The sequence below is a fragment of the Echeneis naucrates genome, chromosome 5 (genome assembly GCF_900963305.1).
Source record: "Echeneis naucrates chromosome 5, fEcheNa1.1, whole genome shotgun sequence".
NCBI lineage: Eukaryota > Metazoa > Chordata > Actinopteri > Carangiformes > Echeneidae > Echeneis > Echeneis naucrates.
The window spans coordinates 3,159,866-3,186,683 of record NC_042515.1 but is presented as its reverse complement, the minus strand read 5'-3'; the positions used below and the strand labels follow the sequence as shown (position 1 = coordinate 3,186,683).

At 43.7% G+C, this 26,818-nt stretch overlaps 2 protein-coding genes across 11 annotated transcripts in view; both read right to left on the bottom strand.

Annotated features, from left to right (window-relative positions):
- flnba (filamin B a) overlaps positions 1 to 18,207 on the bottom strand; it is a 49,617-nt gene extending 31,410 nt beyond the window's left edge. The window contains exons 1-4 of one of the 2 annotated variants that reach the window (XM_029502989.1): positions 17,735 to 18,207; positions 619 to 728; positions 373 to 508; positions 54 to 151 (exon numbers count right to left, since the gene is read on the bottom strand). In XM_029502989.1, the coding sequence (XP_029358849.1) occupies positions 54 to 151; positions 373 to 508; positions 619 to 728; positions 17,735 to 18,026 (636 nt within the window). In that variant the 5' untranslated portion in view covers positions 18,027 to 18,207. The remainder of the gene's footprint in view (positions 1 to 53; positions 152 to 372; positions 509 to 618; positions 729 to 17,734) is intronic. The other variant, XM_029502990.1, reaches the window with a different exon arrangement.
- Positions 18,208 to 19,643: 1,436 nt separating this feature from the next.
- Positions 19,644 to 26,818, bottom strand: part of slmapa (sarcolemma associated protein a) — a 44,174-nt gene continuing 36,999 nt past the window's right edge. For 8 of the 9 annotated variants that reach the window (XM_029501761.1, XM_029501766.1, XM_029501767.1 and 5 more), the window contains 3 exons: positions 25,623 to 25,794; positions 25,391 to 25,525; positions 19,644 to 21,720 (listed from right to left, as the gene is read on the bottom strand). In XM_029501761.1, the coding sequence (XP_029357621.1) occupies positions 21,625 to 21,720; positions 25,391 to 25,525; positions 25,623 to 25,794 (403 nt within the window). In that variant the 3' untranslated portion in view covers positions 19,644 to 21,624. Of the gene's footprint in view, positions 21,721 to 23,978; positions 24,067 to 25,390; positions 25,526 to 25,622; positions 25,795 to 26,818 lie in introns of all 9 variants that reach the window. The other variant, XM_029501763.1, reaches the window with a different exon arrangement.

Here is a 26,818-nt window from a genome sequence, read left to right as displayed (position 1 = left end):
TGTGAAGGAGCTGGGATCATAAAGCTATCCGTGTCCATCAGAGGGAATCGAACCTGCGGGATGCCCAGCCAGTCATCAGCCAGCTGCATGGCCTCAGTGGCGTTCTCCACCGGTTTCACCGGATCCCAGGTCTCCCAGTCTGGACACAGACCTGCAAGCCGCAGAGGAAACACCGTTAACAGCAACACAACAGCAGGAGCTCGGCTGGAGGACACGCACACAAATCACAACCGTCATCGGCACCGCATCCTCCGTCGTTCTCGGAGTGGAGCACAACAGAAAACATTTCATCATGTCAACACTGTTAGTTAATGCGAGACAGACAGTCCTGCAGCCTTAAAACACAGACACACACAGACACACACAGCGTACCCGGTGCACAGCTGTCCACCAGCGCTCCCAGTGCCTTTCCGTTCCTCCAGTCCTGGCTGAAGTTGGTGATGGGCAGATCCGGGACTTTGTACTGGATCCAGCCCAGCAGACGCTGTTTAGGTGTCTTAGACTCTGCCTGAACACAAAGACAACAACACAACACAGCATGTGATAACAAACGCACATAATCTATTCTTTGTTTTCTGATATATTTTTTTGGCCAAACATCCCTGCGGAGGGACAAACCTCTTCGTCTTCGCCCTCCCACACCGGCATGGAGATGGAGTAGTGCAGGATCAGAGTCCAGACCAGACCCAGGATCAGCTTTAGGTTCCCATCCACAATGGCTTTAGAGTCTGAAGGACAGATTGAGGAAATCAGTTTCAGATTCTGCTACCGTTTTACAAAATATAAGACATTAAATCTACTTCAACGAAGCTTTTATTGTTGACATCCCACACGAGCCAGCGATAAATATGCTCCAAGTTTACTGTGGATATTAAAAATGAACCGTTAGAGTTATTCACTGTGTTCGACAAATCAGAGGAGAGAGCTGCTGGGTTAAACCTCATTGTACCAGCAGGTACACACACACACACACACACACACACACACACACACACACACACACACGGACGGACTAATCTTCGGCTGCAGTACAGAGTTCAGAGTGAGGCAGACAAAACATTCCAGTCATTTTTAATCTGCCTCCATTTCTCTCTCCCAAAATGACGTCAGAGACGGACGTGGGGTCAAAACGGTCAAGGACACAGATAAGTCAGCCACGATGAAATCAGGAAATAATCCACACCAGAGGGCTCAGTGTTCAGTACAACTTCAAACCAGCCTTTGACTTCATTTTAAATGAAACAATGATTTAATAAATATGGCTGTTAGTCGTCACTGAACAGAAACAGACATTACTGTGTTCTGTTAATACTAAATACTGCTGCTACAAATTGGTGGTTATTTACTTCATGATCCATCACATGGTTTCAGACTCTACTCTCTCCGACCCAGAGCCTTTACTGTCTTACTCTAAATAAAAAAAAGGCACAAAGATAAACATTTAAAAAAAAAAAAAAACACTAGAAATCGTAACTGGGCCTCGTCGGGTTTTAGTTTTTCTGAAAGACGACTTCCAACTGAGAAGCTCAGTCTCTTCTTTGCAGGAAGACGAGCTCTGATTAGGAGACAACGCTAAAATGTTCTTTGGGTGGAGCTGTTGCCCGATCGTTTCACCTCTGATCGATGAGCAGGCTGAAGCAGACGTGCATCTCGTCTCATTATCACGTTTCTTATTAAATAGCTGGTTGTTGCTGCGTGATGTCATGTCTGTGTGCGTTTTCCTGAACTTTAACAAGGCGAAGGTGATTTATAAAAAGTAACTTAGTAACTTGAGTGTTCAACTTTTCCATTTCATTATAATTAAACAAATCTCACAAAGCCTTAAAAGTTGCCCGGTTGCTGTGAGCTGACTGTTGACACAGTGCGTTGTGCTCAAATCATTAGATGTGAGTCGCGTCCACACTGTGTGTCTACGGGAAATCCTGTAATCCACCTGGTGAAGCTGCAGATCTGCTGCACCGTCAGCAGAGCAGCTGTGGTTCAAACATGTTTCAGCAGCTCAGGTCTAGGTGGAGCCGCCTCACCCACGGGTGACAACACTAGGATGACTAGAGAGAGAGAGAGAGAGAGAGAGAGAGAGAGAGAGAGAGAGAGAGAGAGAGAGAGAGAGAGAGAGAGAGAGAGAGAGAGAGAGAGAGAGAGAGAGAGTGTGTGTGTGTGGGGGGGGGGGGGTTGCGACATGCACCGTTCTACAATCCTCATTTTTCTCAAACTCTTTCGCTCTGTTTGATTCTTCTTTATTGCTTGCTCATTCAGTTCCCTTTTCCTCTCTCCTCCCAGCCAAATTTATTTCCTCTTTTAGCTGCCGTCCTGCCACACCTGCAGGACAGAGTGTGTGTGTGTGTGTGTGTGTGTCACTACCAGCCGCTTCTCCAGCAAACATCCTGTCAGTGAACAACACTACACAATGGCCTTCACCCTCCACACACACAGTTTATACAGACCCGGTGAAGATCCAACAGACAGGAATGTTTAGTCAGCACATAACAGGAATACAAATTCTCCTTTTATCTCTAAAACGGTATTTATGTAACTCTAAGCTGCTATTTTTAGCCTGATGGTTCAAGCAAACGAGGGTTGTTCCCTCAGTTCATTGTAAACCGCAGACAGTGTTTCTGACTCACTGTAATCAGGTCTGCAGGTTCTGTCCAGCTCAACAGGGGCGGTTTTTCTGGTGGGTTCCTGATTTTGGGATTCATTAGATACTTTTGTTAACAACAACAACAAAAATAAATAATGTTTTAGACTTTCCTGAATCTGAGGGGGAGGACTACAGTTGAACAATGTAAATATATTTTAGTGCATCTCCCCATGTGGGTGGTTCTCCCCCCCCCCCTCAGATTGTCTGGTGCGAACAGAACAGACTTCATTCTGCAGCAGCAGAAACGATAAGAACCGACTTCAAGAAACACACGGTGGGGGCCCCACATCATGGAGTCAGTCACATGACAACACAGAAGATCGGAGCTGGCTTCGCCAAACTGAACTTCATCTAGCTGATTCGACTTTGACCAAAGTTATAAACATACAAGCTTTTAAAGCTTTTATTTTGAAGGGCTATCCCTTCAAGTTGTAGTTTCTGCTTTTTAACGGCTCCAGTGTGCGTGTGTGCGTCCTTGCCGACACAGTTTTGTGAGTAACGAGGCTATTGCCATGGTAACTTATTGTTCACAAAAAAAAAAAAAAAAAAAAAGGGGGGGGGGGAGGGGGAGAAGGACAGAGTGAGCGAGAGAGAGAGAGCGAGAGAGAGACATTGAGTCAAAATGTTGATAGAAGAGAAAACAACATTACACACTGGATTTCATGTAAATGTAAGCTTCCATGTTTTTTGTAACCTAAAACCTGACCCCCCCTCCATGTGACCTGTGACTGGGGACTGAAAACCAAACAGACAAATCTTGATGCAAGTTTGTAAGTTGAGTTTGTTCCAGAGAGCAGAAACACTTCGCACACCTGCACAGGTAACACCAATCAATCATTCCTTCATGTCTTCAGGCTTAAACAGCCGTGTCCTAATTTCACTTGATTCCACCCAACGCAAATAAACCTCCTCACATGTGAAACTGCTCCGGTGGATTTCAGAGACCTGGATCAGGAGTCAGGAGACATGCACCACTAGATGTCCTGATTTTCAATACTTTCCTGTGCTCTGTCTTATACAAGCTGCTCGCTGCAGAAAAATTATTTTGTGCAGACGAGTGAGTGACTTGTTAAAGTAAGAATCAGACAGGAAGTCAGCAGAGAGCCACGTTCGGCGGTCCCCTCCTCAGGTTGTATGTTCAGTGAGAACATTGTTCAGAGTTGGTGTTTCACAGGTTCGACGTAACGAAGGGTCAGTGAGTTTTTACACCTGGATGAGTACGACAGGCGTCAATAAATAAAAAAATAAATAAATAAACTGCATCAACTCATCACTAAATAAAAAAAATAAATAAACTGCATCAACTCATCACTAAATAAAAAAAAAAAAATAAACTGCATCAACTCATCACTAAATAAAAAAAAAATAAATAAACGGCATCAACTCATCACTAATTAAAAAAAATAAACTGCATCAACTCATCACTAAATAAATAAATAAACTCCATCAACTCATCACTAAATAAAAAATAAACTCCATCAACTCATCACTAAATAAAAAATAAATAAAACTGCATCAACTCATCACTAAATAAAAAATAAATAAATAAATAAATAAACTGCATCAACTCATCACTTGGCTTTAGTCTTCATCTACAGTCCTACAGCTGTTGGCCTGGACCCCCCCCCCCACATTAAACCACCTTCTCTCACACTCAGATTTATCTGTCCACAGGTCCATTCACAAAAGATCCCTGTTAAATTCAGCCCGGACCTGCGTCAGATAAATGGCGTTGGAGCCTCTCAGGCAGCCGCTATTCCTGCCGATACCTGTTGATTTGTTGACCCGTCGCCATGGAGACACAACAACATCCAGACAATAAGGGCGCTAAAGGAGAAATGGGGGCAGGGAGAGGTTCAAGTGGTATTTAGGAGAAACAAAGAGCAAGAGAATGAGTAGAAGGAAGCACAGGGAGTGAGGGAGCGAGATAAAGTCAGTGTGTGTGTGTGTGTGTGTGTGTGTGTAAAGGTGAAACAGGTTGGAACAAAATGCCTCTCTTATCAGTACGACACACCTTCTCCAGTACAGGAAGTTGCGTAATGAGTCTCCAGCAGACAACAGAAACACCTGCTGTGGGCCGACCTTCTGACCGAGTCAGTGACGAAGAAACAAGACAACAGATGGAGTTTAAAAAAATAAAAAAATAAAGCTGGAAAAGTGTCCTCTCCTCAGAATCACCTGATTAAAGTGCAGAACGAGGGCTCATCCTGTGTTGGCCTGCTAAATTAAGGAAAGGAGGTGACCCCTGTAAATCATTACATTACTAATCCAGGGCGATGATTGTGAATCAGGGAGAGACGGGTGTGTGTGACTACATCATCGCATCCAAAGGTCTGTTTTTGTGGCAACCCAGCATGACGTAAGCCGTCAGTGTGCGAGCCGCGACACGAGAAGGGGGATCTGTGAATCATACATCCCGTTTTATTTTCCTCACTTTAAAAAGTGAGCTCCGTGTTGTATTGAAGAAGACGGAATCCATAAACTCAAAATTATGATTAAAGGGAGACGTTGTGCAATTTTCAGAGACACTTCCAAACAATGAGTTGTTTTTTTTTTTTTCCCCCTCTAACTTTACAGGCAGGAGGTGAAAACGCAGCAAAACGACTGCAGATGTGGCTTCAACTTTAAGGCTTTTAATTTCATCCAAAAACAAACGCAGCCCTTCTGGTTTCCACACACTGATCTGACTTTGCTCAGAACTCACTCACTTTGTCTCCAGGTGTGACGACTTCTGTCACATCACACCTGAACTGGCTGCTTTTCTGCTCATTATGATTAACCTGCTATTTCTTATATCAAGAACATAAAGGAAGGAATATTTGAATTTATGATACATCCAGTCTTCCATCCGTTTCAGCAAATAGCTGATTATATCTGGAGCGAAAGAGGATGGATGTTGTGTTTGGAACCAGCTTAATTAGACAGAAAAGTGAGTTTTGGTGGAAACGTCCTTCAAAACAGAAGGCGAGAGGTACCTGCAGCAGTAAACAGGAAGTAGAGCTACTGTGTGTGTGTGTGTGTGTGTGTGTGTGTGTCTTTGACCCATGGCACACACAAATTCCTCAACAGTGAGATCATCACCCCGCCCCCCGAACCCCCTGATTCAACACACACACCCTCCAGCCAAGGACCCAACGGATGGTGGCAAGGAAACAAAAGCCACACCAAAACACAAACTAACACAAAAAAAAAAAAAAAAAAAAAAAAAAAAAACATACACAGCCATCGGGGACCACTCTAAACTTTCAACATTAGCTTTTTAACACAAATAACACACACACACACACAGGTAGGCTCAAGTTGTCAGGTCTGTTTTTAAAACATTTTTCACTCAACACATGAGGGGGGGAAAAAAAAAAAAAAAAAAAAAAAAAAGACACCAGGTGTGTGACATTATTGCGTGCTGCGAGACAAACTATCATCATCATCAGTCATAGCTGAGGGGTTGTGATTAAAATGTTGTGTAACAGTCGTTCCCATTTCATTTCTGCTAAAATAAAAGTAGTTTCAACATCTTTATGTCCGGAGGATTAAGTTTGTAGGTTCAGGATGTTGTGACACATTTTAGCTTCAAATGCAAAATTACAGCTCATCCAATTTGGATATTAGACTTTTTGAGATTTGGGTCATCTTTCAGCAAATTATGCAGCGCATAATTAAAAATCAATAAGTACATTAATATTAAATGTTTCCCCCTAAATATCAACTCAAGTCAACACAAACTTCAAATGATCAAAATGAAGTTTAGTAAAGTTTTCTTTTACAGACAAAAAAGAATGAACCTGAAAGACGAGTTCATTTACTGTCAAAGTTTAACTTCATTACCAATTTAATTAAAGTGATCAGCTGATCAGACTCGTATTCAATCAAATTCCTCTGTGACCTTTTACAGTTTAGATGTTTTAACAGTTTTTGGCTCCAGCGAAGTTTCATTTAAAAAAAAAAAAAAAAAAAAAAAAGTCTCTGAACTTTCAAGGTCAAACATCTAAGCGGTTTCCAAAAGAGTCAGCGCTCCCGAGCTGACATCACCCCATGATGCATCGCTGTAACGACGACGCCACTTAATGGGAGTCACATGAGTCAGCCAGCAGCAGCTCAGTGGAGGCAATCCCACCGAAAACCCCAGATTACAGGCAGAGGCCTTTAATGAGGGGGCGAGCGAGGCACAGAGCCTGTGTCACTCCGCCTCTCTCTTTAATCTGGTGACTGTTTAGACGGTTAGAGAGACGAAGAGAGAGAAACATCAAAGACGACGGGGGGGGAAGGGAAAAAAAAAAAAAAAAGTCATTCACAAAGAGCCAAAGAGAGAACGGAACCACGTTGGTTCGGAGGCAAACCTCTTTCCTCACCAGGAGAACCTGGAAGACTCAGATCATCGTAATCCTCCTGCAGCCGTTTAGTACGGAAGCCCAAACGAGACAAAATAAAAATCATGAACAGCTTTCTCTGGATCCAAACTGAAAAATGATCCTTGTGAAGTACGACGTTACGTTAATAATCCTAAATCAAATTATTAATAATCACTGCAGTAAGAATCGGGGGAATAAAAATAAAGCACTTTTAAATATATAAGACATTGTAGGAAGTTCTAATTTAAAGTTTAAAAGCGAAGTCTCTACGCTGAAGGATGCTGATTCTGTGGAAGATTTGAGACCACATTTTAAAAAAGTGACTGAAAAGAAAATGGTTCTAATCTGCTTCCAATTATTAACAGCATGGATTTTGACCTCATCCTGTTTTTTTTGTTTTTCTTATCACCACAATGTTTCATCAAGCAAGCATTTGTATCGTTTGTATCACGAGCGTGAACGCATTCGGCACACTTTGGTGGTTTCATGGTATTCTGCACTTCAGCAGTTGGTGGTTTTATAGTCGTATTCAAAGAGGCGACGAGGAGGAAGACTGGGAGCAAACGGGGGAAAAAAAATGCAGGTGGGAATACTTAAACGGGTTTGAAAACGGTCTTTGGCGTCTCTTCTGTGGGGAAACAACGTGATTGGCTGTGAAACACTGTAAACAACTGACGATGTAGAAGAGATGAGCAGGGAGAGACGGTGGATACTGGAGCAGTTTTTAGCAGGAAGACGGTCGAAACATGAACAGAGCTGAGTAACCAGCCCAGTGCTGCCCTGTCATTACACACACACACACACACACACACACATCTGGCATTACGTCTGCATGCATAAACAGGACACACACTGACAAACACACTGCAGCGTTTAGCCTGGCATGACCTCATCCTGCTGGTTCCCAGGCTATGATGTCATCAGAACCAGACCGGCCATGTGGTGAGGAAGGGGAGGACGAAGAGAGGGGGCAAGTGATGGAGGAGGAAAACTTCAAACAGAAAAAAAATAAATAAAATAAAATAAAAAAGAGGAGCAGAAGAGTCCAACAGGCTGCACGGCTGCAGGCTGATGGCGGAAAGAGTTCTCCGTTCACCTTCAGAACATTTATCACAAAACTTTCACTTCCTGAAACAAGGCGACAGGAAGGCTAATCCTCAGGACTAAAACAAAACTTTATTCATTCAAAGAAAAGAAAGATCGCCCTTTGCTGCCAACAGCGACTGTTGGCAGATTGTGTTTTGATATTCTGCCCTGACTTTCAGACGTTTAGAGGAATTTATCCATCTGTTCCTGCACACTGTGTGGAGCATCTTAACACAGAGACTCACTGAGCTGCGATGAAACCAGCCGCTCAAAAAAAAAGTTTCAAACATCAGAGCCTGAGGAGGGGGTGGAGACCCAACACAGAGATTTAAAAAAAAAAAAAACATTTGTCATGTGGCTGTAAATATGAGTGGCAGTGTTGTGTTGAACATAAAATTTAAAGTTGATATTGATTGTTTAAACACTTTCTCCCCTCCTAAAGATGTTCGAACAAGTGAACAGACGGGTTGGAAATCGAAGAGAGACGATGCAAAGAAAAGAGGAAAAACTAAAAACAGAAAGCGAGAGAGAGACGGAGCAGTTTGAGATGTTTGTTGCTGAGCCAGGCTGCAGGAGGTTCACCACTGAATAATCCTCTGAAAGCCACCACAACCACAAACACACACAGCTCAACATCGGCGTGTGTGTGCAAAGTTGGAGTTGAGTGTTGGTTAAATTTAGAGGGTTTTCTCTTCTGTGTTTGTGTGTGTGTGTGTGTGTGTGTCTCTCTGAGAATAAAACTAGAATGTCTGTTGTGCGTTTTGTCGTCATCTGTTTGTCTCTTTCTTTCTCTCTCTCTCATCTTTCTGTCAGCCTGATCATTAACCAAACATTTTGTGAATGTCCTGAACTCTGCGTCATGTCTGCTGCATCATCAACCAGACAAGAGACTGTGTGTGTGTGTGTGTGTGTAATTACATCCTCACAAAAGACATCAACACGACAACAGTTCACCTTCATAAAGACGGGAACATCTGTTGTGGGACAGCGATGGAAACGAGGACACAAAGCCGATGTGGGCGTGTTGTTCTGATCCACAAAGTTTTATTCATGAAATCAGACGTCTCATCTGAACGGGAGCTTCAGAATCAACTCTTGTGATCCGGGTGAACTATTGTTGAAGCAGCTGCGATGCTGCTGTGACGTTTTTTTCCTCCCATCGGTGATGGACTGGTTTCTATTAGATGCTTTTCTTTTTTTTCCTCCTTTTAAAGATGGAAATAACTGTCCTTTAAACTGAAACACCAATAATTTCCTTTCAACCGCCCCAAAGCTAAAGATTTTCCATTTTCATTGACGAGCATGAAAACAGATTTGTGTCAGTGTTGATAAGTTTTAACGAAGAATCATCAGCTTCACGTTTTTCTTCTCTTAAAGAAGCAGTTTTACATTTGGGGACAATCTGGATGTTGTTCCTGACAGATCAACATCACTGCAACATTTGTTCACTGGATATAAAACTACAGCCAGTTAGCTTCGCTCAGCACAAACAAGGGAAAACAGATTTTTTTTTTTTTTTAAGCTCGGAGCAGTTATTAATTTAAGCTTTTCCTTCACCAAACAGGTTAAACGCAGATTTTCAGAGGTGGTGGGAGACGCATTCGGAGGAGTGATCGATCGACTTGTGGACAAAACCATGACAGCAGCTTCCTCCTGTTTGCTCAGATAAGAAGGTGGCCCGCCGGCTGCATCCTAACAATTCTCGGACAGATAAGAGCAGCGTCAACCATCTGAGGTTTGGATGTGTCGCCACACAAAAACAGCTGCACTGATAACCAAAGCGAAGGACCAGGAGCCAGGTGAGGCCGCAGGCTGCCCCTCCTCTTTACAGCCGCTGTCAAAGACAATGGCTGCTGCGATTTTTGACATTTCACCAGATTAATATTCACAGAAATCAATGTTAGATTAGAATAAAGCCTCCTGGAAGCCTCCACAAAGTCAGGCTTGAACCCAACAAAAGAGCTTTCTCTGCAGACAGGGCGTGTGTAAGTCTATATCCTGGCCTCTCTCATGTTACTTCTCTGCAGTGACACAGGCTCTGTGTGTGTTGTGTCTGGCCTTGTGGTGGGGACGGAGGCGACAGTGTGACTGTAAACACCTCAGCTTTTTCTTTGTGTGCACACAGAGATAATCCGTCAGGTTGGTTTTACCAATCACTAAACTCCAGACTCAGGCCAAAGCAGTCCAAAGTCGCTGCATAACTCAGTTCGCCCCTCTGAAGACAAAACCATTTGCATGTGAATGGTTTTCTGAATGTTCTGGTGAATTCCTGGAACCAACACGAGGCAGCGACGGTCGCCGTGAAAAGGGGGAGGAGTTATTTCACACTGTTATAAATATCTAGTCTGCAAAAGAGCTTCACTGCAAGAAAAAAAAAAAAAAAAAAAAAAACAGAAGAAACAAACGCCTGAATCTTCTTTCAGATTCAGTTTTGGACGAGTTCCGCAACTTTTCATGACAAATCCCACAGCATCAAAACATGTAACATGATAAGATTTCAGCTTTTACAGAGTTTGAACAATCTGAAGCCCAAAGTGTGTTACGTACAGATGGACTTGTACGGAAAACGAATGATGATTTTTTCCTCTGGAGCCCCCAGAAACCCCTCAAGGGCCCGACTTGGAGAACCAACTGTTTATTTTAGTGGGCGTTTTTCCTCTTTATTACAGTGACACCGAAACAGCAAATCAGGGGGGAGGAGAGGGAGAGATTTAAAGAAATGGTGAAAAGCACCACCGTAATGATCTGAAGTCTTCACAAGCTTCTCTGCAAAAGAAATAAATAACGCTGACAGAAATTTCATAGTTCAGTTCAATATTTGGGATTTTGCAGGAAACGAGGCGGGCGAAGGGGATTTGTTCTGATAGTCTCTCTACAGAAGCTCCAACCTTCGTGCCAACAGCACCGAGCTGGAGAATCAGCTCACTGCAGAAATGATTCCAGCTCTGGACTTTGTTTTTTGTTTTTTTAAATTATTATTGCTATTATTTAACTCCCCGTTGGAGCGAAACCGGAGAAATGAAACATGAAACACGTAAGAGTGAACGCAACACCTGAGAAGAAAATGGACTGCTGCCAGACACACACACACACACACACACACACACCTCACAGCTCTGTGTGTGAGAACAATTCACACACTCCTGCCAACTATGACTTATAGACATGCGTTGCACATTACTGAGTCCTCATGGCTCGGATTTCCAAAGGAAATGAAAGTGGCTGCTGAACTCCTCAGCGGTTTGGACTCATCTCCACACTCAACGCTCGCTTCACGTCTGTATTATTGTTTTCAGTCGGTCTCCAGTTCACTGCAGATCTCCATCATCAGACGGAAACATCTGAGCAGGATGAAATGACTTCAGTCCCACCTTCTGATATTCCCGTAGCTACTTCACATTCCTTTTATTCTCACTTGAACCAGAATTAGCCCTCCCTGTGGCACACGGGCCGACCTGAAGCCTGATCTTGACTCATTCACGGTGGTTAATAGTGTGATGTGCACTGAAGGATTGTGGGAGCTGGAGGTCTGACCTGCTGAGAAATAAAGTCATTCTGTCGGCTTCTCACAGGAACCTGAACGCAGCATGAGGCAGCGCCGGGTCATTGAAGTTATGTGACACTTCCCTTTCAAAGCTGCCACACCCCCACCCGGTCTGCCTCGGCCAATCGGAGGCTGTGTTTACTGGGGTTGCCCTGACAACAGGTGGAACGCACCGCATCCCATGCTGACCTTAGTACGCTACCCTCCTGAATGTGTGTTTTCATGACACACACTTCTTGTTCCTTATTGCGAAAAAGGTGTGCGTGTGTGTTGCCAAATCAGTCTCAGCTGAATCTGATCCTCGATCTGCTTCTTGTCTTCACACCCAAAGAGCCGACCCAGGACCTGAGTTGGACCTGGTCCAGATTGGCTCGGGTCTTGTTTTAGTTTAATTTTAGTTCAGAGCTGCAGGATGTTTAAAAACGTCCACTTTTCCACTAAATGTAGTGGAGAGTCAGGAGAGTCCGACAAACGGGGTCATCTCATCAGTCAGCTACGAACGGACAGATTAAAATATATTTACTTGTTTGTTATCTGAAGTTCGAAACAGAAACTGATGTGTCAGATACACAACTACACACACACACACACACACACACACACTAACTGGAGCTGAGGACTGTTGTTGACACAGAACTAAAGCAACAAGAGGTCGAGAGAGAGAGAGAGAGAGAGAGAGAGAGAGAGTGTGTGTGTCAGGCAGCAGCAGTCTTTGTTGGTTAATGTGTCAGTGACTGAGCTGCAGACAGGATTATATGAACAGTGTTTCACCGTTACAGCTGAAAAAAAAAAAAACGATCGGCTATCAGCATGTTCACATCAGAGCCGTTTTCACAGGACGAGACCACGAAGGTGAACTTCAGCAGTCAGAGGAACAAAAAGCTCCTCACACGATGTGTGACCGACTGTCGTCCTTAAAAACACAGCCACAGGCACCAACCTCGGGAGGGGGTGTGTGTGTGTGTGTGTGTGTGTGTGTGTGTGTGTGTGTGTGTGTGTGAGAAAAAGAAAGTAAGTTCGAGCTCACACTCTCTGATGAGGGCCAAAGCTGAAAGCTACCGATCCTGTCGGGCCTGTTCTCAGAGTTAACCTGCTTTCTCACCCTCAAACACACACCGACTACAAGCAGGGCCCTTATTCATTCATTCATTCATTCATTCATCCATCCATCCATTTCTGGGCCAATCCCAGCTCACTCTGGGTGTCCCTCACAGAGACAGACCCAAACATGTCGTCTTTGGACGGTTGGACAGACACCAAACCGACGACCTGCTGGTGTTCTCCACCTTCGCCTGCTTCAGCCACAACAAGCGGTGAACACGGTTATCATTTCAGTGTGAGGACGACGGATTCATGACCCCTGAGAGTCTTTTCTCACTTTGGATTCTTTACGATCGTGGAATTTATTTGTTTCTGCATCGCTGCTAAACATTTCCCATCTCTGTTTTCGTTCCCTTTTAGCTCGTCATTCCGGTGTTCCTACGAGACAACACAGACTGTTTCCTACACGAGCTGGTGGAGACCAAACCAGAACGAACAGCAGAGAAGTCTGCTTCGTTGGGCGGATGGAAACGAGTCCAGCTGGAGGAGGATCATGTTGCTCCGTCTGCTTAGTTTAATAACGCGTTAGTCATTATTAACCAACAATCACAACTTTGTCGCCACCTATTTGACTTCCTTTGATCAAAATGAATTATCTAATTATCTGATAAAGCCTTTCTGTAAAAGTCAAGTGAACAGAGCGGCCAAAAGCTCTCCTGCTGCAACACACCTGGTAGCACAGACAGGTGGCCAACACCCTTATTACACAACTTGTACACACACCCACACAATCTGCTTTACAAGCCAAATGTTTGGAGCATTCTGGGGATTTTGCAGGTTTCTGTCAGCTCATGTGAAGCAGTTTGTGTCTCACACACAAACACACCAGTCGTCATAAAGCTGCTGTTTCACAGTTTCATATTATTGCCCCTCATGCAGGTGAGACATTTGACAAACTACCCCCACCTGTCGAATGTCCAACATCACGGCTTCACTCACAGGTTGTTGTTTTTATTTAATCATTTATATAAATCTAACGTTTTAGTTACACAAACAAACACAGATATAAGCTGCACCCTTTAACATTTCCACAGCACGCCTCGTGTAAAGATCACGGAGCCCCCCCCCCCCAACGGACGAGTGAGAGGCCTCGAAGTTCAAACACGACCATCAGAACTCCACAAGAGTCTACACAACAACACAACACAATCATTTTCTATAACAACAACCTGAGAGGTTCATCACTCACAGCTGTAACACAACCAGTCTGCTTCGCTGTGTGCGTCCCACCCACCCAGTCATTTCCTCTGTGGAAAAAAAAAAAAAGTCCACTTTAAATCACCAACCAGCCCAACGACGCCGGACTGTTTCACACAGACGGTGAGTTTGTGTTCTCCTTCAGCAGAATTCATCCTGAACGTCAAAACACCCAAAGAGGAGTCTGAATATCTGACCACACAAACACACAAAATGAAAAAAATTCATTCATTTCTGCATCCAGAGGACGTTCAGGGTCCACAGCGGTGACGCGTTTCCTTTAACCGCCGCAGAAGTCCAAGGGCCCGTTAAGACCGCAGACTTTTGGGAGTTTATCAGCGTTCACTGGGACACGCTGGGTTCGTACACACATCCTGTCACACACAAATAGAAAATCTGATTATCTGCATCGACCAGCAGCCTGTACAGTTCGAGTCAGAAAACAAAAATGAGCTCCAACAAAAAACAAAAAAAAAAAAAAACCCACAGCATTCAGATATTAAATTATCAGGAGGATCGTCGGGCCGGTTCTTCAGAAGAGCCCATTCTTATTCTCTCAGTTAACATTTGGTGACGAGTTTACTGTGAGGTTTAAACTGACGACAACATTTAGGCCGATTTACACTTCGGCTTCATGTCTGTTGATTATTGTGCCCCCCCCCAAAAAAAAAAACAAAAAAAAAAAAAAACAGCCTGAAGGTCCTGAATCCAAGTTTCAACCTCGATCTCCAAATCTGTTTTCCAATTAATTCATTTAATACTGAAAGAAATGCACTCAGCTTCACTCAACTCAATCACTGATGTAACTCAATTTCAATGCCCAGAAAGTAAACAGCTGCAGGACGGAGCACACAAAACAGCATTTTGTTGTGAGAGCACAACAAATTTAACACTTCAGCTTTTCAAACGTTTAAGTCGCACAAAAGGGCGTGACACATGTGTTGGTGTTCCTCAGACAACAGACAGACACAGAGACAGAGAGACAGAGAGAGAGAGAGAGAGAGAGAGAGAGAGAGACAGACACAGAGAGGAGAGGACGAGAGGGCGGGAGGAGGAGGGAGTGAGGAGAGGGAGAGTGACAGTGAGAGGAGAGGAGGGAGGAGGCGAGAGAGGGAGGGAGCCAGAGCGAGAGAGACGACGAGGTGAGAGACAGGACACAGGAGAGCGGAGGAGAGAGAGACACAGCGGAGAGGAGAGACAGACACACAGGGACAGAGAGAGAGAGAGGAGAGAGAGAGAGAGAGAGACAGAGAGAGAGAGAGAGAGAGAGACAGAGAGAGAGAGAGAGACAGAGAGAGCGAGACACAGAGAGAGCGAGAGAGAGAGAGACACAGAGAGAGAGAGAGAGCGAGAGAGACACAGAGAGACACAGAGAGAGAGAGAGAGAGAGCGAGAGAGAGAGAGACAGAGACACAGAGAGAGCGAGAGAGAGAGACAGAGACACACAGAGAGAGAGAGAGACAGACAGAGAGAGAGACAGACAGAGACAGAGAGAGAGAGAGACAGACAGAGAGAGAGAGAGACAGACAGACAGAGACAGACAGAGACAGACAGACAGAGAGAGAGAGAGACAGACAGACAGAGACAGACAGACAGACAGACAGAGAGAGAGAGAGAGAGAGACAGACAGAGACAGACAGAGACAGACAGACAGACAGAGAGACACAGACAGACAGTTTGAGTTGACTTTGAGGTGGATCCCTCTGAGAGACAGAGACAGACAGAGAGAGACAGAGAGACAGTTTGAGTTGACTTTGAGGTGGATCCCTCTGAGAGACAGAGACAGACAGAGAGAGACAGAGAGAGACAGAGAGACAGTTTGAGTTGACTTTGAGGTGGATCCCTCTGAGAGACAGAGACAGACAGAGAGAGACAGAGAGACAGTTTGAGTTGACTTTGAGGTGGATCCCTCTGAATCCTGGATGTGTCGACTCGATGCCAGTCGCACACACTTTGCCAGGAAACAGGAGTCCTGAGCTGTGAGGCCACACGGGTCCAACCACAGAGATCAGATGAGGTCACTGTTAAAGGCCTGACATGTTTCCTACAACAACAGTGTGCGCGAGCATGTGTGCGTCTTTGTGCGTCTGGTGTCGTCAGCTGCTCCGTCTGTTTGCTCTGCAGCTGACTGGGCTTCACCCACCGACCACTTTATTAGGTACACCTGCCTGCTCGTATATCACCTCGTGTGTTTGGGCTTGTAGACAATCTGAGGAAGGAAGGTGATTTAAGTGAAACCGCCGATCTGCTGAGCTCCCAAAAAGATCATCTCCGAACGCACAACCTGTCGACCCGCAGAGCACCACACTGCTGAGAGCCAAGAGGCGACAAGTCACCACAACCGGCACCTCGTTGAATCGACGCCACAAAGAATTCAGGCAGCTGTGAAGGCAGAAGCGTCCAAACTGGTACCAGCAAGGCGAACTTAATAACCTGTGCCACAATAAAACGACAGGAAGTGACGACATGAGGAGGATTACGGGGCTAAAAGACGGATGTGGCTCAACGTGCTTCGAAAGCTGGACTTTGGCTGCCCCCGATTCTGCGGGAATAAAAAGGAAAAGCTCTTTAAATCCCTCAAAAACTGCAGCAGACAGTTAAAAAAGGCCGCAGCTGCTATTAGTTCTAATTATTCACATTAAAACTAAAAGTTGTTCCTTTTCATAAAGTTGATGTCATGATGACGTGTTGAACTGTGAGTGGAGACCAAACATTATTCATTAACTTTGGCTGTGCGCTGATTGTGTGATTACAACACAACAGCAAGCAGCTTGGAAAAAAGCTGAATGAGTGAGACTGATAATCCACTTTAATGGGGGGCTTTTCAATCAGGAGCCGAACTTCACCCCCCCCACATGAGTCCAGACTGATCATCACAGCTGTCCACTGTGATACACACACACACACACATCAGTATCACCCAAACATGGAGATTTGATAAATTCACTTTAAAGAAGGTGATTTCATGACAACAACACAACCTGTTATTCCCCCAAAAAGTCACAACAGGACACACAACTTCACAGCTACATAAAAAAACGTTTTGTTTTTTTTTTTATTTTAAATTGAGGACTGATTGTGTGTCGGTGTGAAGTTCAGCAGGTTTCCACACTTTAAACGGGGCTTGTGGTGATTGTGGGGTCGCTGCAGGGAAAAGCGACACGAGTTGCGAAATTCCTCGACACACTTTGGCACACAGTCCGTGTCACACCTCCATGAGGCATGTGGGCACAGAAAATAAGAAGAAACCCGCTGAAAGCAGAAATTCACAACGAAAAACCTCCGCTGACAAATACACGTTTAAGCGGATCTCACCAAGTGGAAGGACTCACAAAACGCCGGATTGTGTGTGAAATAATCAGTGTGTATTAAACACACACCGAATCAGAGTACGTTTAAGATGGCCGGTCCGCGTGACGGCGGATTAAATTGAGACTTAATTGGGATTAATGACATTCCTAAATTTCCTCCTTAATTAGTTTTTAACTCTTCATTAACCAGTTTCTCTCTCTTTTTTTGGGGGGGGGGTGTGTTTGGGACCAGGGAATGAATGAACGGATGAATTCACTAATGAACGGATGAATTGATGAATTAACGGATGAACGGATGAATTGATGAATGAACGGATGAATTGACGAATTGATGAATGAACGGATGAATTGATGAATTGATGAATGAACGGATGAACGGATGAATTGATGAATGAACTAATGAACGGATGAACGGATGAATTAACTAATGAACGGATGAACGGATGAATGAACGGATGAATTGACTAATGAACGGATGAACGGATGAATTAACGGACTCACTCACCGATGGACACCAGCTTGATGTTCTCCTTGTCCAGGAACTCCAGAGCCACCGACACGTTTTCCAGCTTCATCTGCCTGAAGTTGGGCCTCGGGTGGTACTTTCGGAACATCTTCTTGTGGCTCAGGACCTCCAGCAGGGCGATCAGCCTCAGGCCGTCGCCCAGGTCCAGCTGCAGGTCCCCGATCCGCTTGTTGACGCACTTCAGGTGCTCGTTGATCCAGCGGGTGAAGGTGTTCTGCTGGATCTTCTTCCACGGAGCGTCCTCCGCCAGGTCCTTCTCTGTGGCCGGCATGCTGAGCGGCTCTCCGGGGGAACGATCCTGAACGCGTCCCGGGGGCAGAGAGCGGTGAAGCGGGGCAGGAAGAGGCGCTTTGTCTGGCCCTGGTGTCCGGTCTGCTGTCCGGTCTGGTCTCCGGTTCGGTCTCCGGTCTGGTCTCGGTGCAGACTGAAGATGGTTTGAAGTTTTTCTGAACCGCACTCAGACTGCCTGGCTGCTGCTGCCTTCAGGGGCCGCTCGGAAAACCTGGCTCCTCTTATAGCCGCAGCTGCTGCTGCCTCCCACTGACGACAGAAAAAAATTATTTCTTTTGTTAAACTGAGAGAGAAAAAGAAAATCAAGAAATAATTCTCAAAGAGACACTATGATGAAAGAAGAACACAATTCAGAAAAAGGTTTTCAAAAATAACTAATTCTAATAATCAGAATATTTTGTGCCAAATTTAATGTTCCTGTTCTTTTCTCCCTTTTATAGTCTTATATGGAGATTAACAAAGAAACAGGAATAAAGTTTACGAAACAAAATGTAAAAATACAAATGGGAAGAAAAAGATGGAGGGAGGAAAGACAAAAATATAAAAGACAGAGTTACACATCTTTATTCTAAACAAACCCTGAAACATGCATGTTGTTTAAACATCTTTAATTTCCAATCTGATCAATATTTTTGTGAAAAAGAGCTTGTGAATTAAACACATCATGCCATCTTCTCGGGTTAACTGCCTGATTCAGGCTCATTATTTTGTTTTTGCTTGTTGTTTTTCATTAAAATTTTTAATGGTTAAAGAGATAACGGCAGCGGATCTAAAAAAAAAAAAAAAGATAAAAGGAGCAGCTCATATTTCCGACAGCCTTGAATGCAGCATCAATGTGGGATGAACTTTGCTCCCCCTTCTGGAGATAAAAACTTCATTTCTGTTTGCATTAAAATCTGCTTCTTTTACACCAGAAATATTTTTTTTTTGCATAATCCCAATAATTTGATGAGATGCAGGCAGTTTTAGTTCTCTGATGTGGGACCTTCAGGGGTAAAAAGCAGGCCGACTCCGCTGATCACTGTTGGTTCTTGATTCTGATTTCTTTCAGCAGGACCTTGCTGCACTCACCGTCTCCTGCCTCTGGTCCTGGTCCATCTTCAGGCTCCAAAGAAGCTGCTCAGACCTGGAGATCCTTTCTGCCTCCTGTCCATACTTCACTGAGTGTTCACTGAGAATAAACTGTTTTTAATCACACAGCAGGAATTTGTTCAAACTTTAAGTTTGTGGTCCGATAATAGCTCAGAATTTGGTCTCCACCAGCTCCAGCTGAGGGACAGAGGAGGGGGAAATTTTAAATATCAGCTCACACTGATGACATTTTAACCACAGCTGCTACTCCTCAGATCGATTTGGTAAATTTTGTACGTTGTGCAGATCTTTATTTTGAAATTCTGACACCTGAATGACAACACTGAAAGTTATTTTGGTGGGTCAGCTTGCTACAACTTTAATCCAAACATCACTCTGAATAACCAATACACCATCATCATCATCATCATCATCTCCTCTACATAGCTCCCTCTCATATCTCTAAACAATTTTAACAAAATAAGTTTAGTAGCGCATCATTCAATAACATTTTATTTTACAAATCTCTCTCTGTAGTGTTTTTCTCTTTAAACATCAGGAATATTTGTTCGTTGTTTTTTTTTCTTTTCTTTTTTTTTTTTTTTAAACACAGAGACAAGACAGAGTACACGAATGATGACAAACGCTGCTCAAGAGTCCAGAGTGTGAACACACACACACGCACACACATTTTGAAATAATTTAATATCTGCTAAAAACATCTGAGCAACGGCCTGAGGTGATAAAATGTGTTTTTAGAGGAGATGGAGTGACACTCGGGACCAGACTGAAAGTTTGAAACTGTTACTCAGCAGAAACTGGAGGGGGAAAAAAAAAAGAGATCTCTATTTCATCATGAGTACAAAATAAGTTTCCTGGTTTATAATATTGGTCTCTGAGTGGAGAACCGGTTTTAAGCTTTTCTAGATGTTGTGCAGAGGACAGGACTCGGCTCACTGATTGTGTCTCCACGGGGGGAGGGGGGTCTTCAATGAGTGAAATTATTTCATTAACATCCAACACATTCAGTGGTTTTTGTGTTGAACTTGTGGGTATTTTTGACCAGATAGAAAAAATCAACAAAATCTTTAAGATTTAAAACCAAGTTTTGACCCTCCAGGAGCTGCTGACATGTTTCAGTCTGGACCAAAGACCTAAAGAAGCGCTAATGTGGCAAAAAGTCATCAAATCAGATCTGACCAACCGTATTATCGGCTCAGGTCAGCTCTATACGGCCATGAAGACCAGGAGGAGAAGCTGAAAGCTCCGGAAAAAGCTGCTGGGACATTCTGGCCGAACCATTCAGCTTCCCTCCACCCTCAACACCGTCAGATCTGTGATGGTCAGAAAAAGTGCGTGTGTGTTTATCAGAGATAATGTGTGCATGTGTGTGTGGGTGTGTGTTGTTGTGTTTGCCCACACACATACACAAACTATGGTGTTAGTTACATCAGAGGCACTTTGACCCCGTTTTCTGTGTCCCCAAAATAGGAAAGAAAAAAAAAACAAAACAAAAACAAACAAAAAAAAAAAAACTAAGAAAATAAATCACGATTTTTATTTTAATAATTTGGCTTCAAGTTTCATCCCCGACCCCAGAAACTGTCCCAGAAAAAAAAAAAAAAAAAGACAGACAACACACCATGTTAGATCAAACATGGCGACTAAAACCAGAACGCAGGACGTCCTGTTACCACCTGAACGCGAACACTTTCCAGCAGACTCAGATAGTCAACCTGTCTATAATTTAAATTCAGACTGATTCCAGGTTCTGCTCTTCATCGTCCTGTATGACACAGTAAACTGAACTTCTTAGTTCAGACCAAACAGGACACACAAACTTCTGACTTTAAAAAAACCGGTTCACTTCCTGCCCCTGACCAAATATCAGCAGCTGTGACCCAAAAGGTGCCTTGATGCTATAAGTGACAACTTGTCGATATGAGGAAACCAAAATCTGAGGAATTAAAGCAGAATGAAGACTTTGTTGAAAGTTGAAGGTAGAATTACTGAATATTGTGGCAGACTGAAGCCCCGACTGGCCGGTGAAACGGCAAAACCGGCCCCATTAGCTGATTTCAGCGGCTCGTGTTCCTCCAACTTCACTGAGGCTGCTGGAAAGCGTTGCATTCACCTCCATCCAGTTCATCTACAACGGGACGGGAATGAAGGTCGGTCACCTCAGGCGGCTTTTTTTGTGTGGAAGCTTGTGCTGCTGGAGATTGACTCGTTAACCAGAAATCAGCAGAGAGACGAAAACCAAAAAGCCCCCACCACAGCTGAGAGAGAGCCGAGAATAGAAGCAACAACTTTACTTCCAGTCGCCCCCTCCCCCCCAAAAATAGAAAGAAAAAAAACTAAAATAAATCAAAAAAAGCATCTGAATCCTCTGTAGAAACCACAACCTTTATATTCCCTCTACAATTATGTACAATTTGACTTTATACAAGTAAAGCAGTGATGCTCTCCTCACAGCGCTGAGTGTGTGGTGTGTCTGTTTGTGTGTCCTAGGTGGAGCTGCTCTTGGAGAGGTTGGGGTAGAGGACGGCTGCCGTCACGGCGACCATCACTGCGATGACCGGCATCCAGGGGCTCCAGCCGCTCTGTCCACGAGACGACAACACACACACAGAAAAAAATCACGTCAGTCTGACCGTTGTGCAAAAGATTTCACTTGAACTGGACCGAGACTGAAACCAGGAAAGAGAGAATAAAAAGGAGGATCAGAAAGAAGAGGGAGAAGAGAGGACTGCAGAAAAAAAGATGACGGAAATTAAATGAGAAAACAAAAAGCAAGCTGAGTAAAAAGCTACTGAAGTCCATAAAGATGATATCTTTGTGCACGCAGGATTTTTAAGTTATTAAAAGGTGTTTTGTTTGACTTATTTAAGACGGTCTGAGACTAAAGAAGTTAGCCCATGCTGACACAAAATAAGAGTCCTGGTCGACATGCATTCAGTGTCGGTGCTGTTAATTTGAAGGGCAGTCAAGGAGAGTAGAAGTCAAGGGACTTCTGTAGATGTGACCTATTTGGCTCATGAGCCTTTCTGTCCTCCTGTCAGTATAACAGATGACCAGGACCTTCATCAGCTGAGCTTGTTATTCTTAAACTTACACATCAGATTATTGTCATTGTTTCATTATAAGACAAATGTGTATTGTTACTTATTTTAAGTGTTCAGCTTGTCTGCACATCAAATGTGACAAATTAATATCAAGCCCTAACCCACAACTCATGCTTGAAATAACTTAAATACTCAAAAAACTTGAAAATGGGGGAAAAAAAAAAAAGGATAAATAATATCATTCTTTGAGACTTCAGGAGAGGCTGAAGAAAGGAGTAAATCAAAATAAAACACAGGTAGAAGCAGCAAAGAAAAACAAGGCTGAGGAGGTTACCTGAGTAGAGAAACAGAACAGTTACAGACCAGTGTTCAAGTGGAAACACTGGTGAGACATTTCTGAGTAACCAGACAGGCAGAAAAACAACACAGAACAAACATGATGGACAGAATTATGAATGCTTTTAAAACAAGTCTCAGTGGCTGGAGAGTAAAAAAGAAAAATAGCAGTGAGTCAAAAAAAAAAAGCTTGAAGACAAATGGATGGAAGAGCGTCAGATCAAAAGAAAACCCAACCTGAGAGCAGGTAAAGAATAAGATGGAGCAGCAGACTGGATGCAAGAAACAGAACAAAGCTTTAAAAAATAAAAAAAGAAGATAAATGAACCACAAGTACTTTTCAAGAGATGCAGGAAATGATGCATAAAATACAGTAAATGAAGCCAGTAAAATAAAAACAAAGCACCAACATCCTGAAGGTGAGGGGAAGCAGTGAGGAGAGTCACTGACTCGCTGTTAGGCGACTCCTGACGCCTGAAAGGGATCCCTTCATCTTCACAGCAGGTGATACACCCTTCAGTGCGCAAATTAATTTAGTTTTCATGCATTTCATTCATTCATTCATTTTAATTAATTGTATTAATTAATTAAATTAATTAATTTTTTTATTTATGACTGTGAATTAAAAAAAAAAAAAAAAAAAAAAAAGCCTGCTGAAGTTTTGCACAACCACTTGGATGGATTTATATCAGCAGGCATTAAAGAGACTGAGGGATCCCTTTGAGCAGGAAGGTCTGAGGTTGGTGTGAGTGCATCCCTTTAAAAATGACAGTTCAGTGTCAGCTGCAGGAGAGTGAAGGAGGCGAGCAGACAAACGGACGGACAGCCATGCTTGAGTTAGAGCTGCTTAAACCAGGAGATGAAGACAGACGACCACGATGGTGACGATGACGCTCAGTTAAAAAGGGAAGTGTAGGAGGTGACGAGAGTCCTGCTGATCTGAATTCAGGGTTCAGCAACAAAACTAAACCCGCATGACCCCAAACTACTCGCCCCCTCCCTTCATTTAGTGTCGTTATTATAAAAGGCAGACAACTGAATTTAAACTTAAAATTCACAAATTCATTGGTCAATAACTTTCACTTTCCTTCTGCATTTTAGAATTGTGAGGAAGAGAAAACTGTTAAATGAACCCAAAACTCAAATCCCTGCTAATTTTTGAGGCTGTGCATTAAACCTCCTGACAGAGGCAGCTCAGAGTGAAAACTCAATATGACAGTATTTTCTGGACGTTTGGCACCAGATAAAGTATTCTGGTATCTGAAGTGAACCTACAGATGTGTCAATAAAAACAAAGCTCCTCTTAGGTTTTAGATTTCCCTCTCAATCCTTGGACCCTGAATTCATCACAAGCTAGGACAGTGTTTTTACCTCAGCCAGCTTCCCTTCCAAAGGTGGTGGACAAAGATGGACAGGTGGAGACAGACAGAGAGACAGACTGATGTTATGTCGGTGTGTACCTTTCTACCACAACTGGCCGAAACACCAGTAGAGCAGACCCAGGACAAGGGCCATGAATATGGCTTGGACAGGCTGCAATATGGATGGCTAGAGGGAGGGAGGGGAGAGCAGAGGGATAAGAAGAAATCAGCCGGCAAATCAACCAAAACCAACATGGAGGATGGAGCAGTTACAGCGAGGGAGGGGGGACAGAGAGAAAGAGAGAAGAGACGGGGTTGTGTTTAAGAAGGCAGGTTTATATCTAAACAGCCATTCCTACGAAGCCACAGTCAAAAACAAAACAAAACAAAAAAAACACAGAGCAAGAACAGCCATCCTTCACCAGGCCCCTTTTAAACAAGACGTCACAAACTGATCTTCATCAGCTGCTGCTCAGCGTTATCAATACAGCAACTGTAAAATTTTAGGAATCTGGTGTGATCTTTAATGATCATCATGATAAAGATAAAGAATACTTCAGAAGCCTCCTGCAATCTGTGACATGCAGCAGAGCAACATTAAAGCCTTTTCCATGCAAAACTTAGCACTGCATTTAATTGATATTTACAAACTGATGGAAATTGATTAGTTATACAATTTAGCTTGTGCAGCTTTTTGCACCTGCAGCACAAGCGGACACCATTCTCCCTCGGGGCAAAAAGGAAATGAGTCAGGACGGAGTTAATGAATGCGTCATAATGCTGCTGAAAGATCAGCAAATCTCTGTGGAAACAAAACCTGAGGAACAAGACATTGTCGACTGTCCCATCGACAGGACGGAAGAATTTCAGATTCTTTAGTTATGACAGCGGCAGAGACAAACCAACATTATCACATTTTTCATCAGCTTAGAATTGAAATAAAAAAAAAAAAGACAATAATGTGACCTATTGGCTTGAAGAGTGTGGAGGAGCCACACATTTGTTTTTGTTTTTGTTTTTTTTTAAGATGCATCGATCATCTACAATCACACCTCAAACTGAATTCTTGTCATTTGGTCCATCATTATTTTTAAGTGTTATTCATAATAGATCCTGTTTGCCTTCACCTCCACCACACTTTGTTATCATCTCTGTTATTCATCAGGTTGGAAGAGCTGATCATAGATTTCTTTGGAAATCCAAAGAGCACAGGCTGGTGAGATGCATATCTGTCCGGAGTTAGTGAGTTAACAGTGAGGAGGGAGGCTGTGAACGCCAAGACTGAGTGTCCATGAGCTAAGTTGGTGCTTCTACATTCACCTTAACACACAAACAAGGGGAAAAACAAACCTGTGGGAAAATAAATCATCAACCAAAACATCTGAATTCAAAGCGGAACAAACACAGAAATAAAAGTTACTATACAGAGTTGGTCATCTTTATCTTTGGCATCACTAAAATGGAAGTGTGTGTGTGTGTGTGTGTGTGTGTGTGTGTGTGTGTGCACTCACGGAGCCCGTCTTGTCCTGCAGCAGCTTCAGGCTGCTCCTGCACTGCTCCAGCTCCTGGTGGATGTTCCTCTTCTCCTGCTCTGTTCGCTCATAGCGCTGACGGAGATCCAGCAGCTGCGACTGCGTGTCTTCATACTGCAGCACATAGCAGCGTCATATCGCATCATTTCTGGAAGCCAGGTCATCTAACACATGTAGGGAAGTGACTCCACAGCCTCACATGATTGTGTACCTCTTTCTGCAATGTGTGTGTGCGGGCCTGGGCCTGGTCCAGCTGGCTCTTCAGCCTGCTTGCGTCCTGCAGGTGTTGGTTCTCCAGAGAACCCAGTTTTCCCTGAAGAACCTCCTCCCTCTTCTCCAGAGACTCCAGATTGGTGCTGAGGACCAGACTCTGCTCCCTGGTGCTACACACAAACACACAAAGACAAAAAGACCCGGTTCATAACAGACAAAACACATTCAACAACATCTACATGAAGTGCTAAGATGCTGAGACATTCCACAACAAATTTGTAATCTAACAAGGATTTCATTTCATCACCTCAATTGCAGTTCCCAAAATGTTGTGTGTGTAGTTACTCATTTTTATCCTAATCAATTCACAGCTGTGGGACATCGGTAAAACTTCAGAGCAGTCGAGGCCTCGGTGTAAGTACTAATAACATCTATTAAAAGTATGGGTAGACATTTTAGGGCTTCATTAGAGAAAGTGCCCTCAGAAGAAATGTGTTTTCAAGAACATCCTGAGGACGGAGAGGACTGTTCGTACTCCCACCATCTGGGAAGCATAGGCCAGAATAGTCTGAACTGTGCTTGCCCTGTTTTCAGCGGTGGTGATGCCAGACCACATTCCTTGGAGAAAGGCAGTGGCCAAGAAGGAGCATGGGGCTGACTGGTTGAGTTCAAGGAGATGGTGCAGATCCAGAAGTTGCTCTGAGGACCTGTATCAATATTCAATATCTGTCAACATGTAAGAGGAGTGGCATGCCGTCGTAAAGTTATGAGGATGCTGAGTGTGTTGGGTTACGATCAGTGTTGTTTTTCCCTCTTCACTCATCTGTCTAACATTTATGTGATCTGAGATTTTCTCTGTTGACTTGACGGACATATTTTGACGGGACTGATTTTGATCTGATGGGGCGAGTGATTCAGCTGGACTAGAAGAGGCCTCCCCGCTGTGTCCGACCTCACAAGGAAATTCTTTCTGGTGCAGCTCTCAAATGTGATTATGTCCTTACAGAGATACATGTGTGATGCCACAAAGTACAGAGTTTTGAGTTTGTGGTTTGGGGTTTTTTCTTTTCAGTGAACTGGGTCATTGTTGAATTACGCTTTGTGTTTGAGCATTTAAAGATGTTTAAGATAAATTCTGCATCTCAGCAGGGATGGGGCAGCGCGCTTGAGCAGACATCTGCAGTTTTACTGATG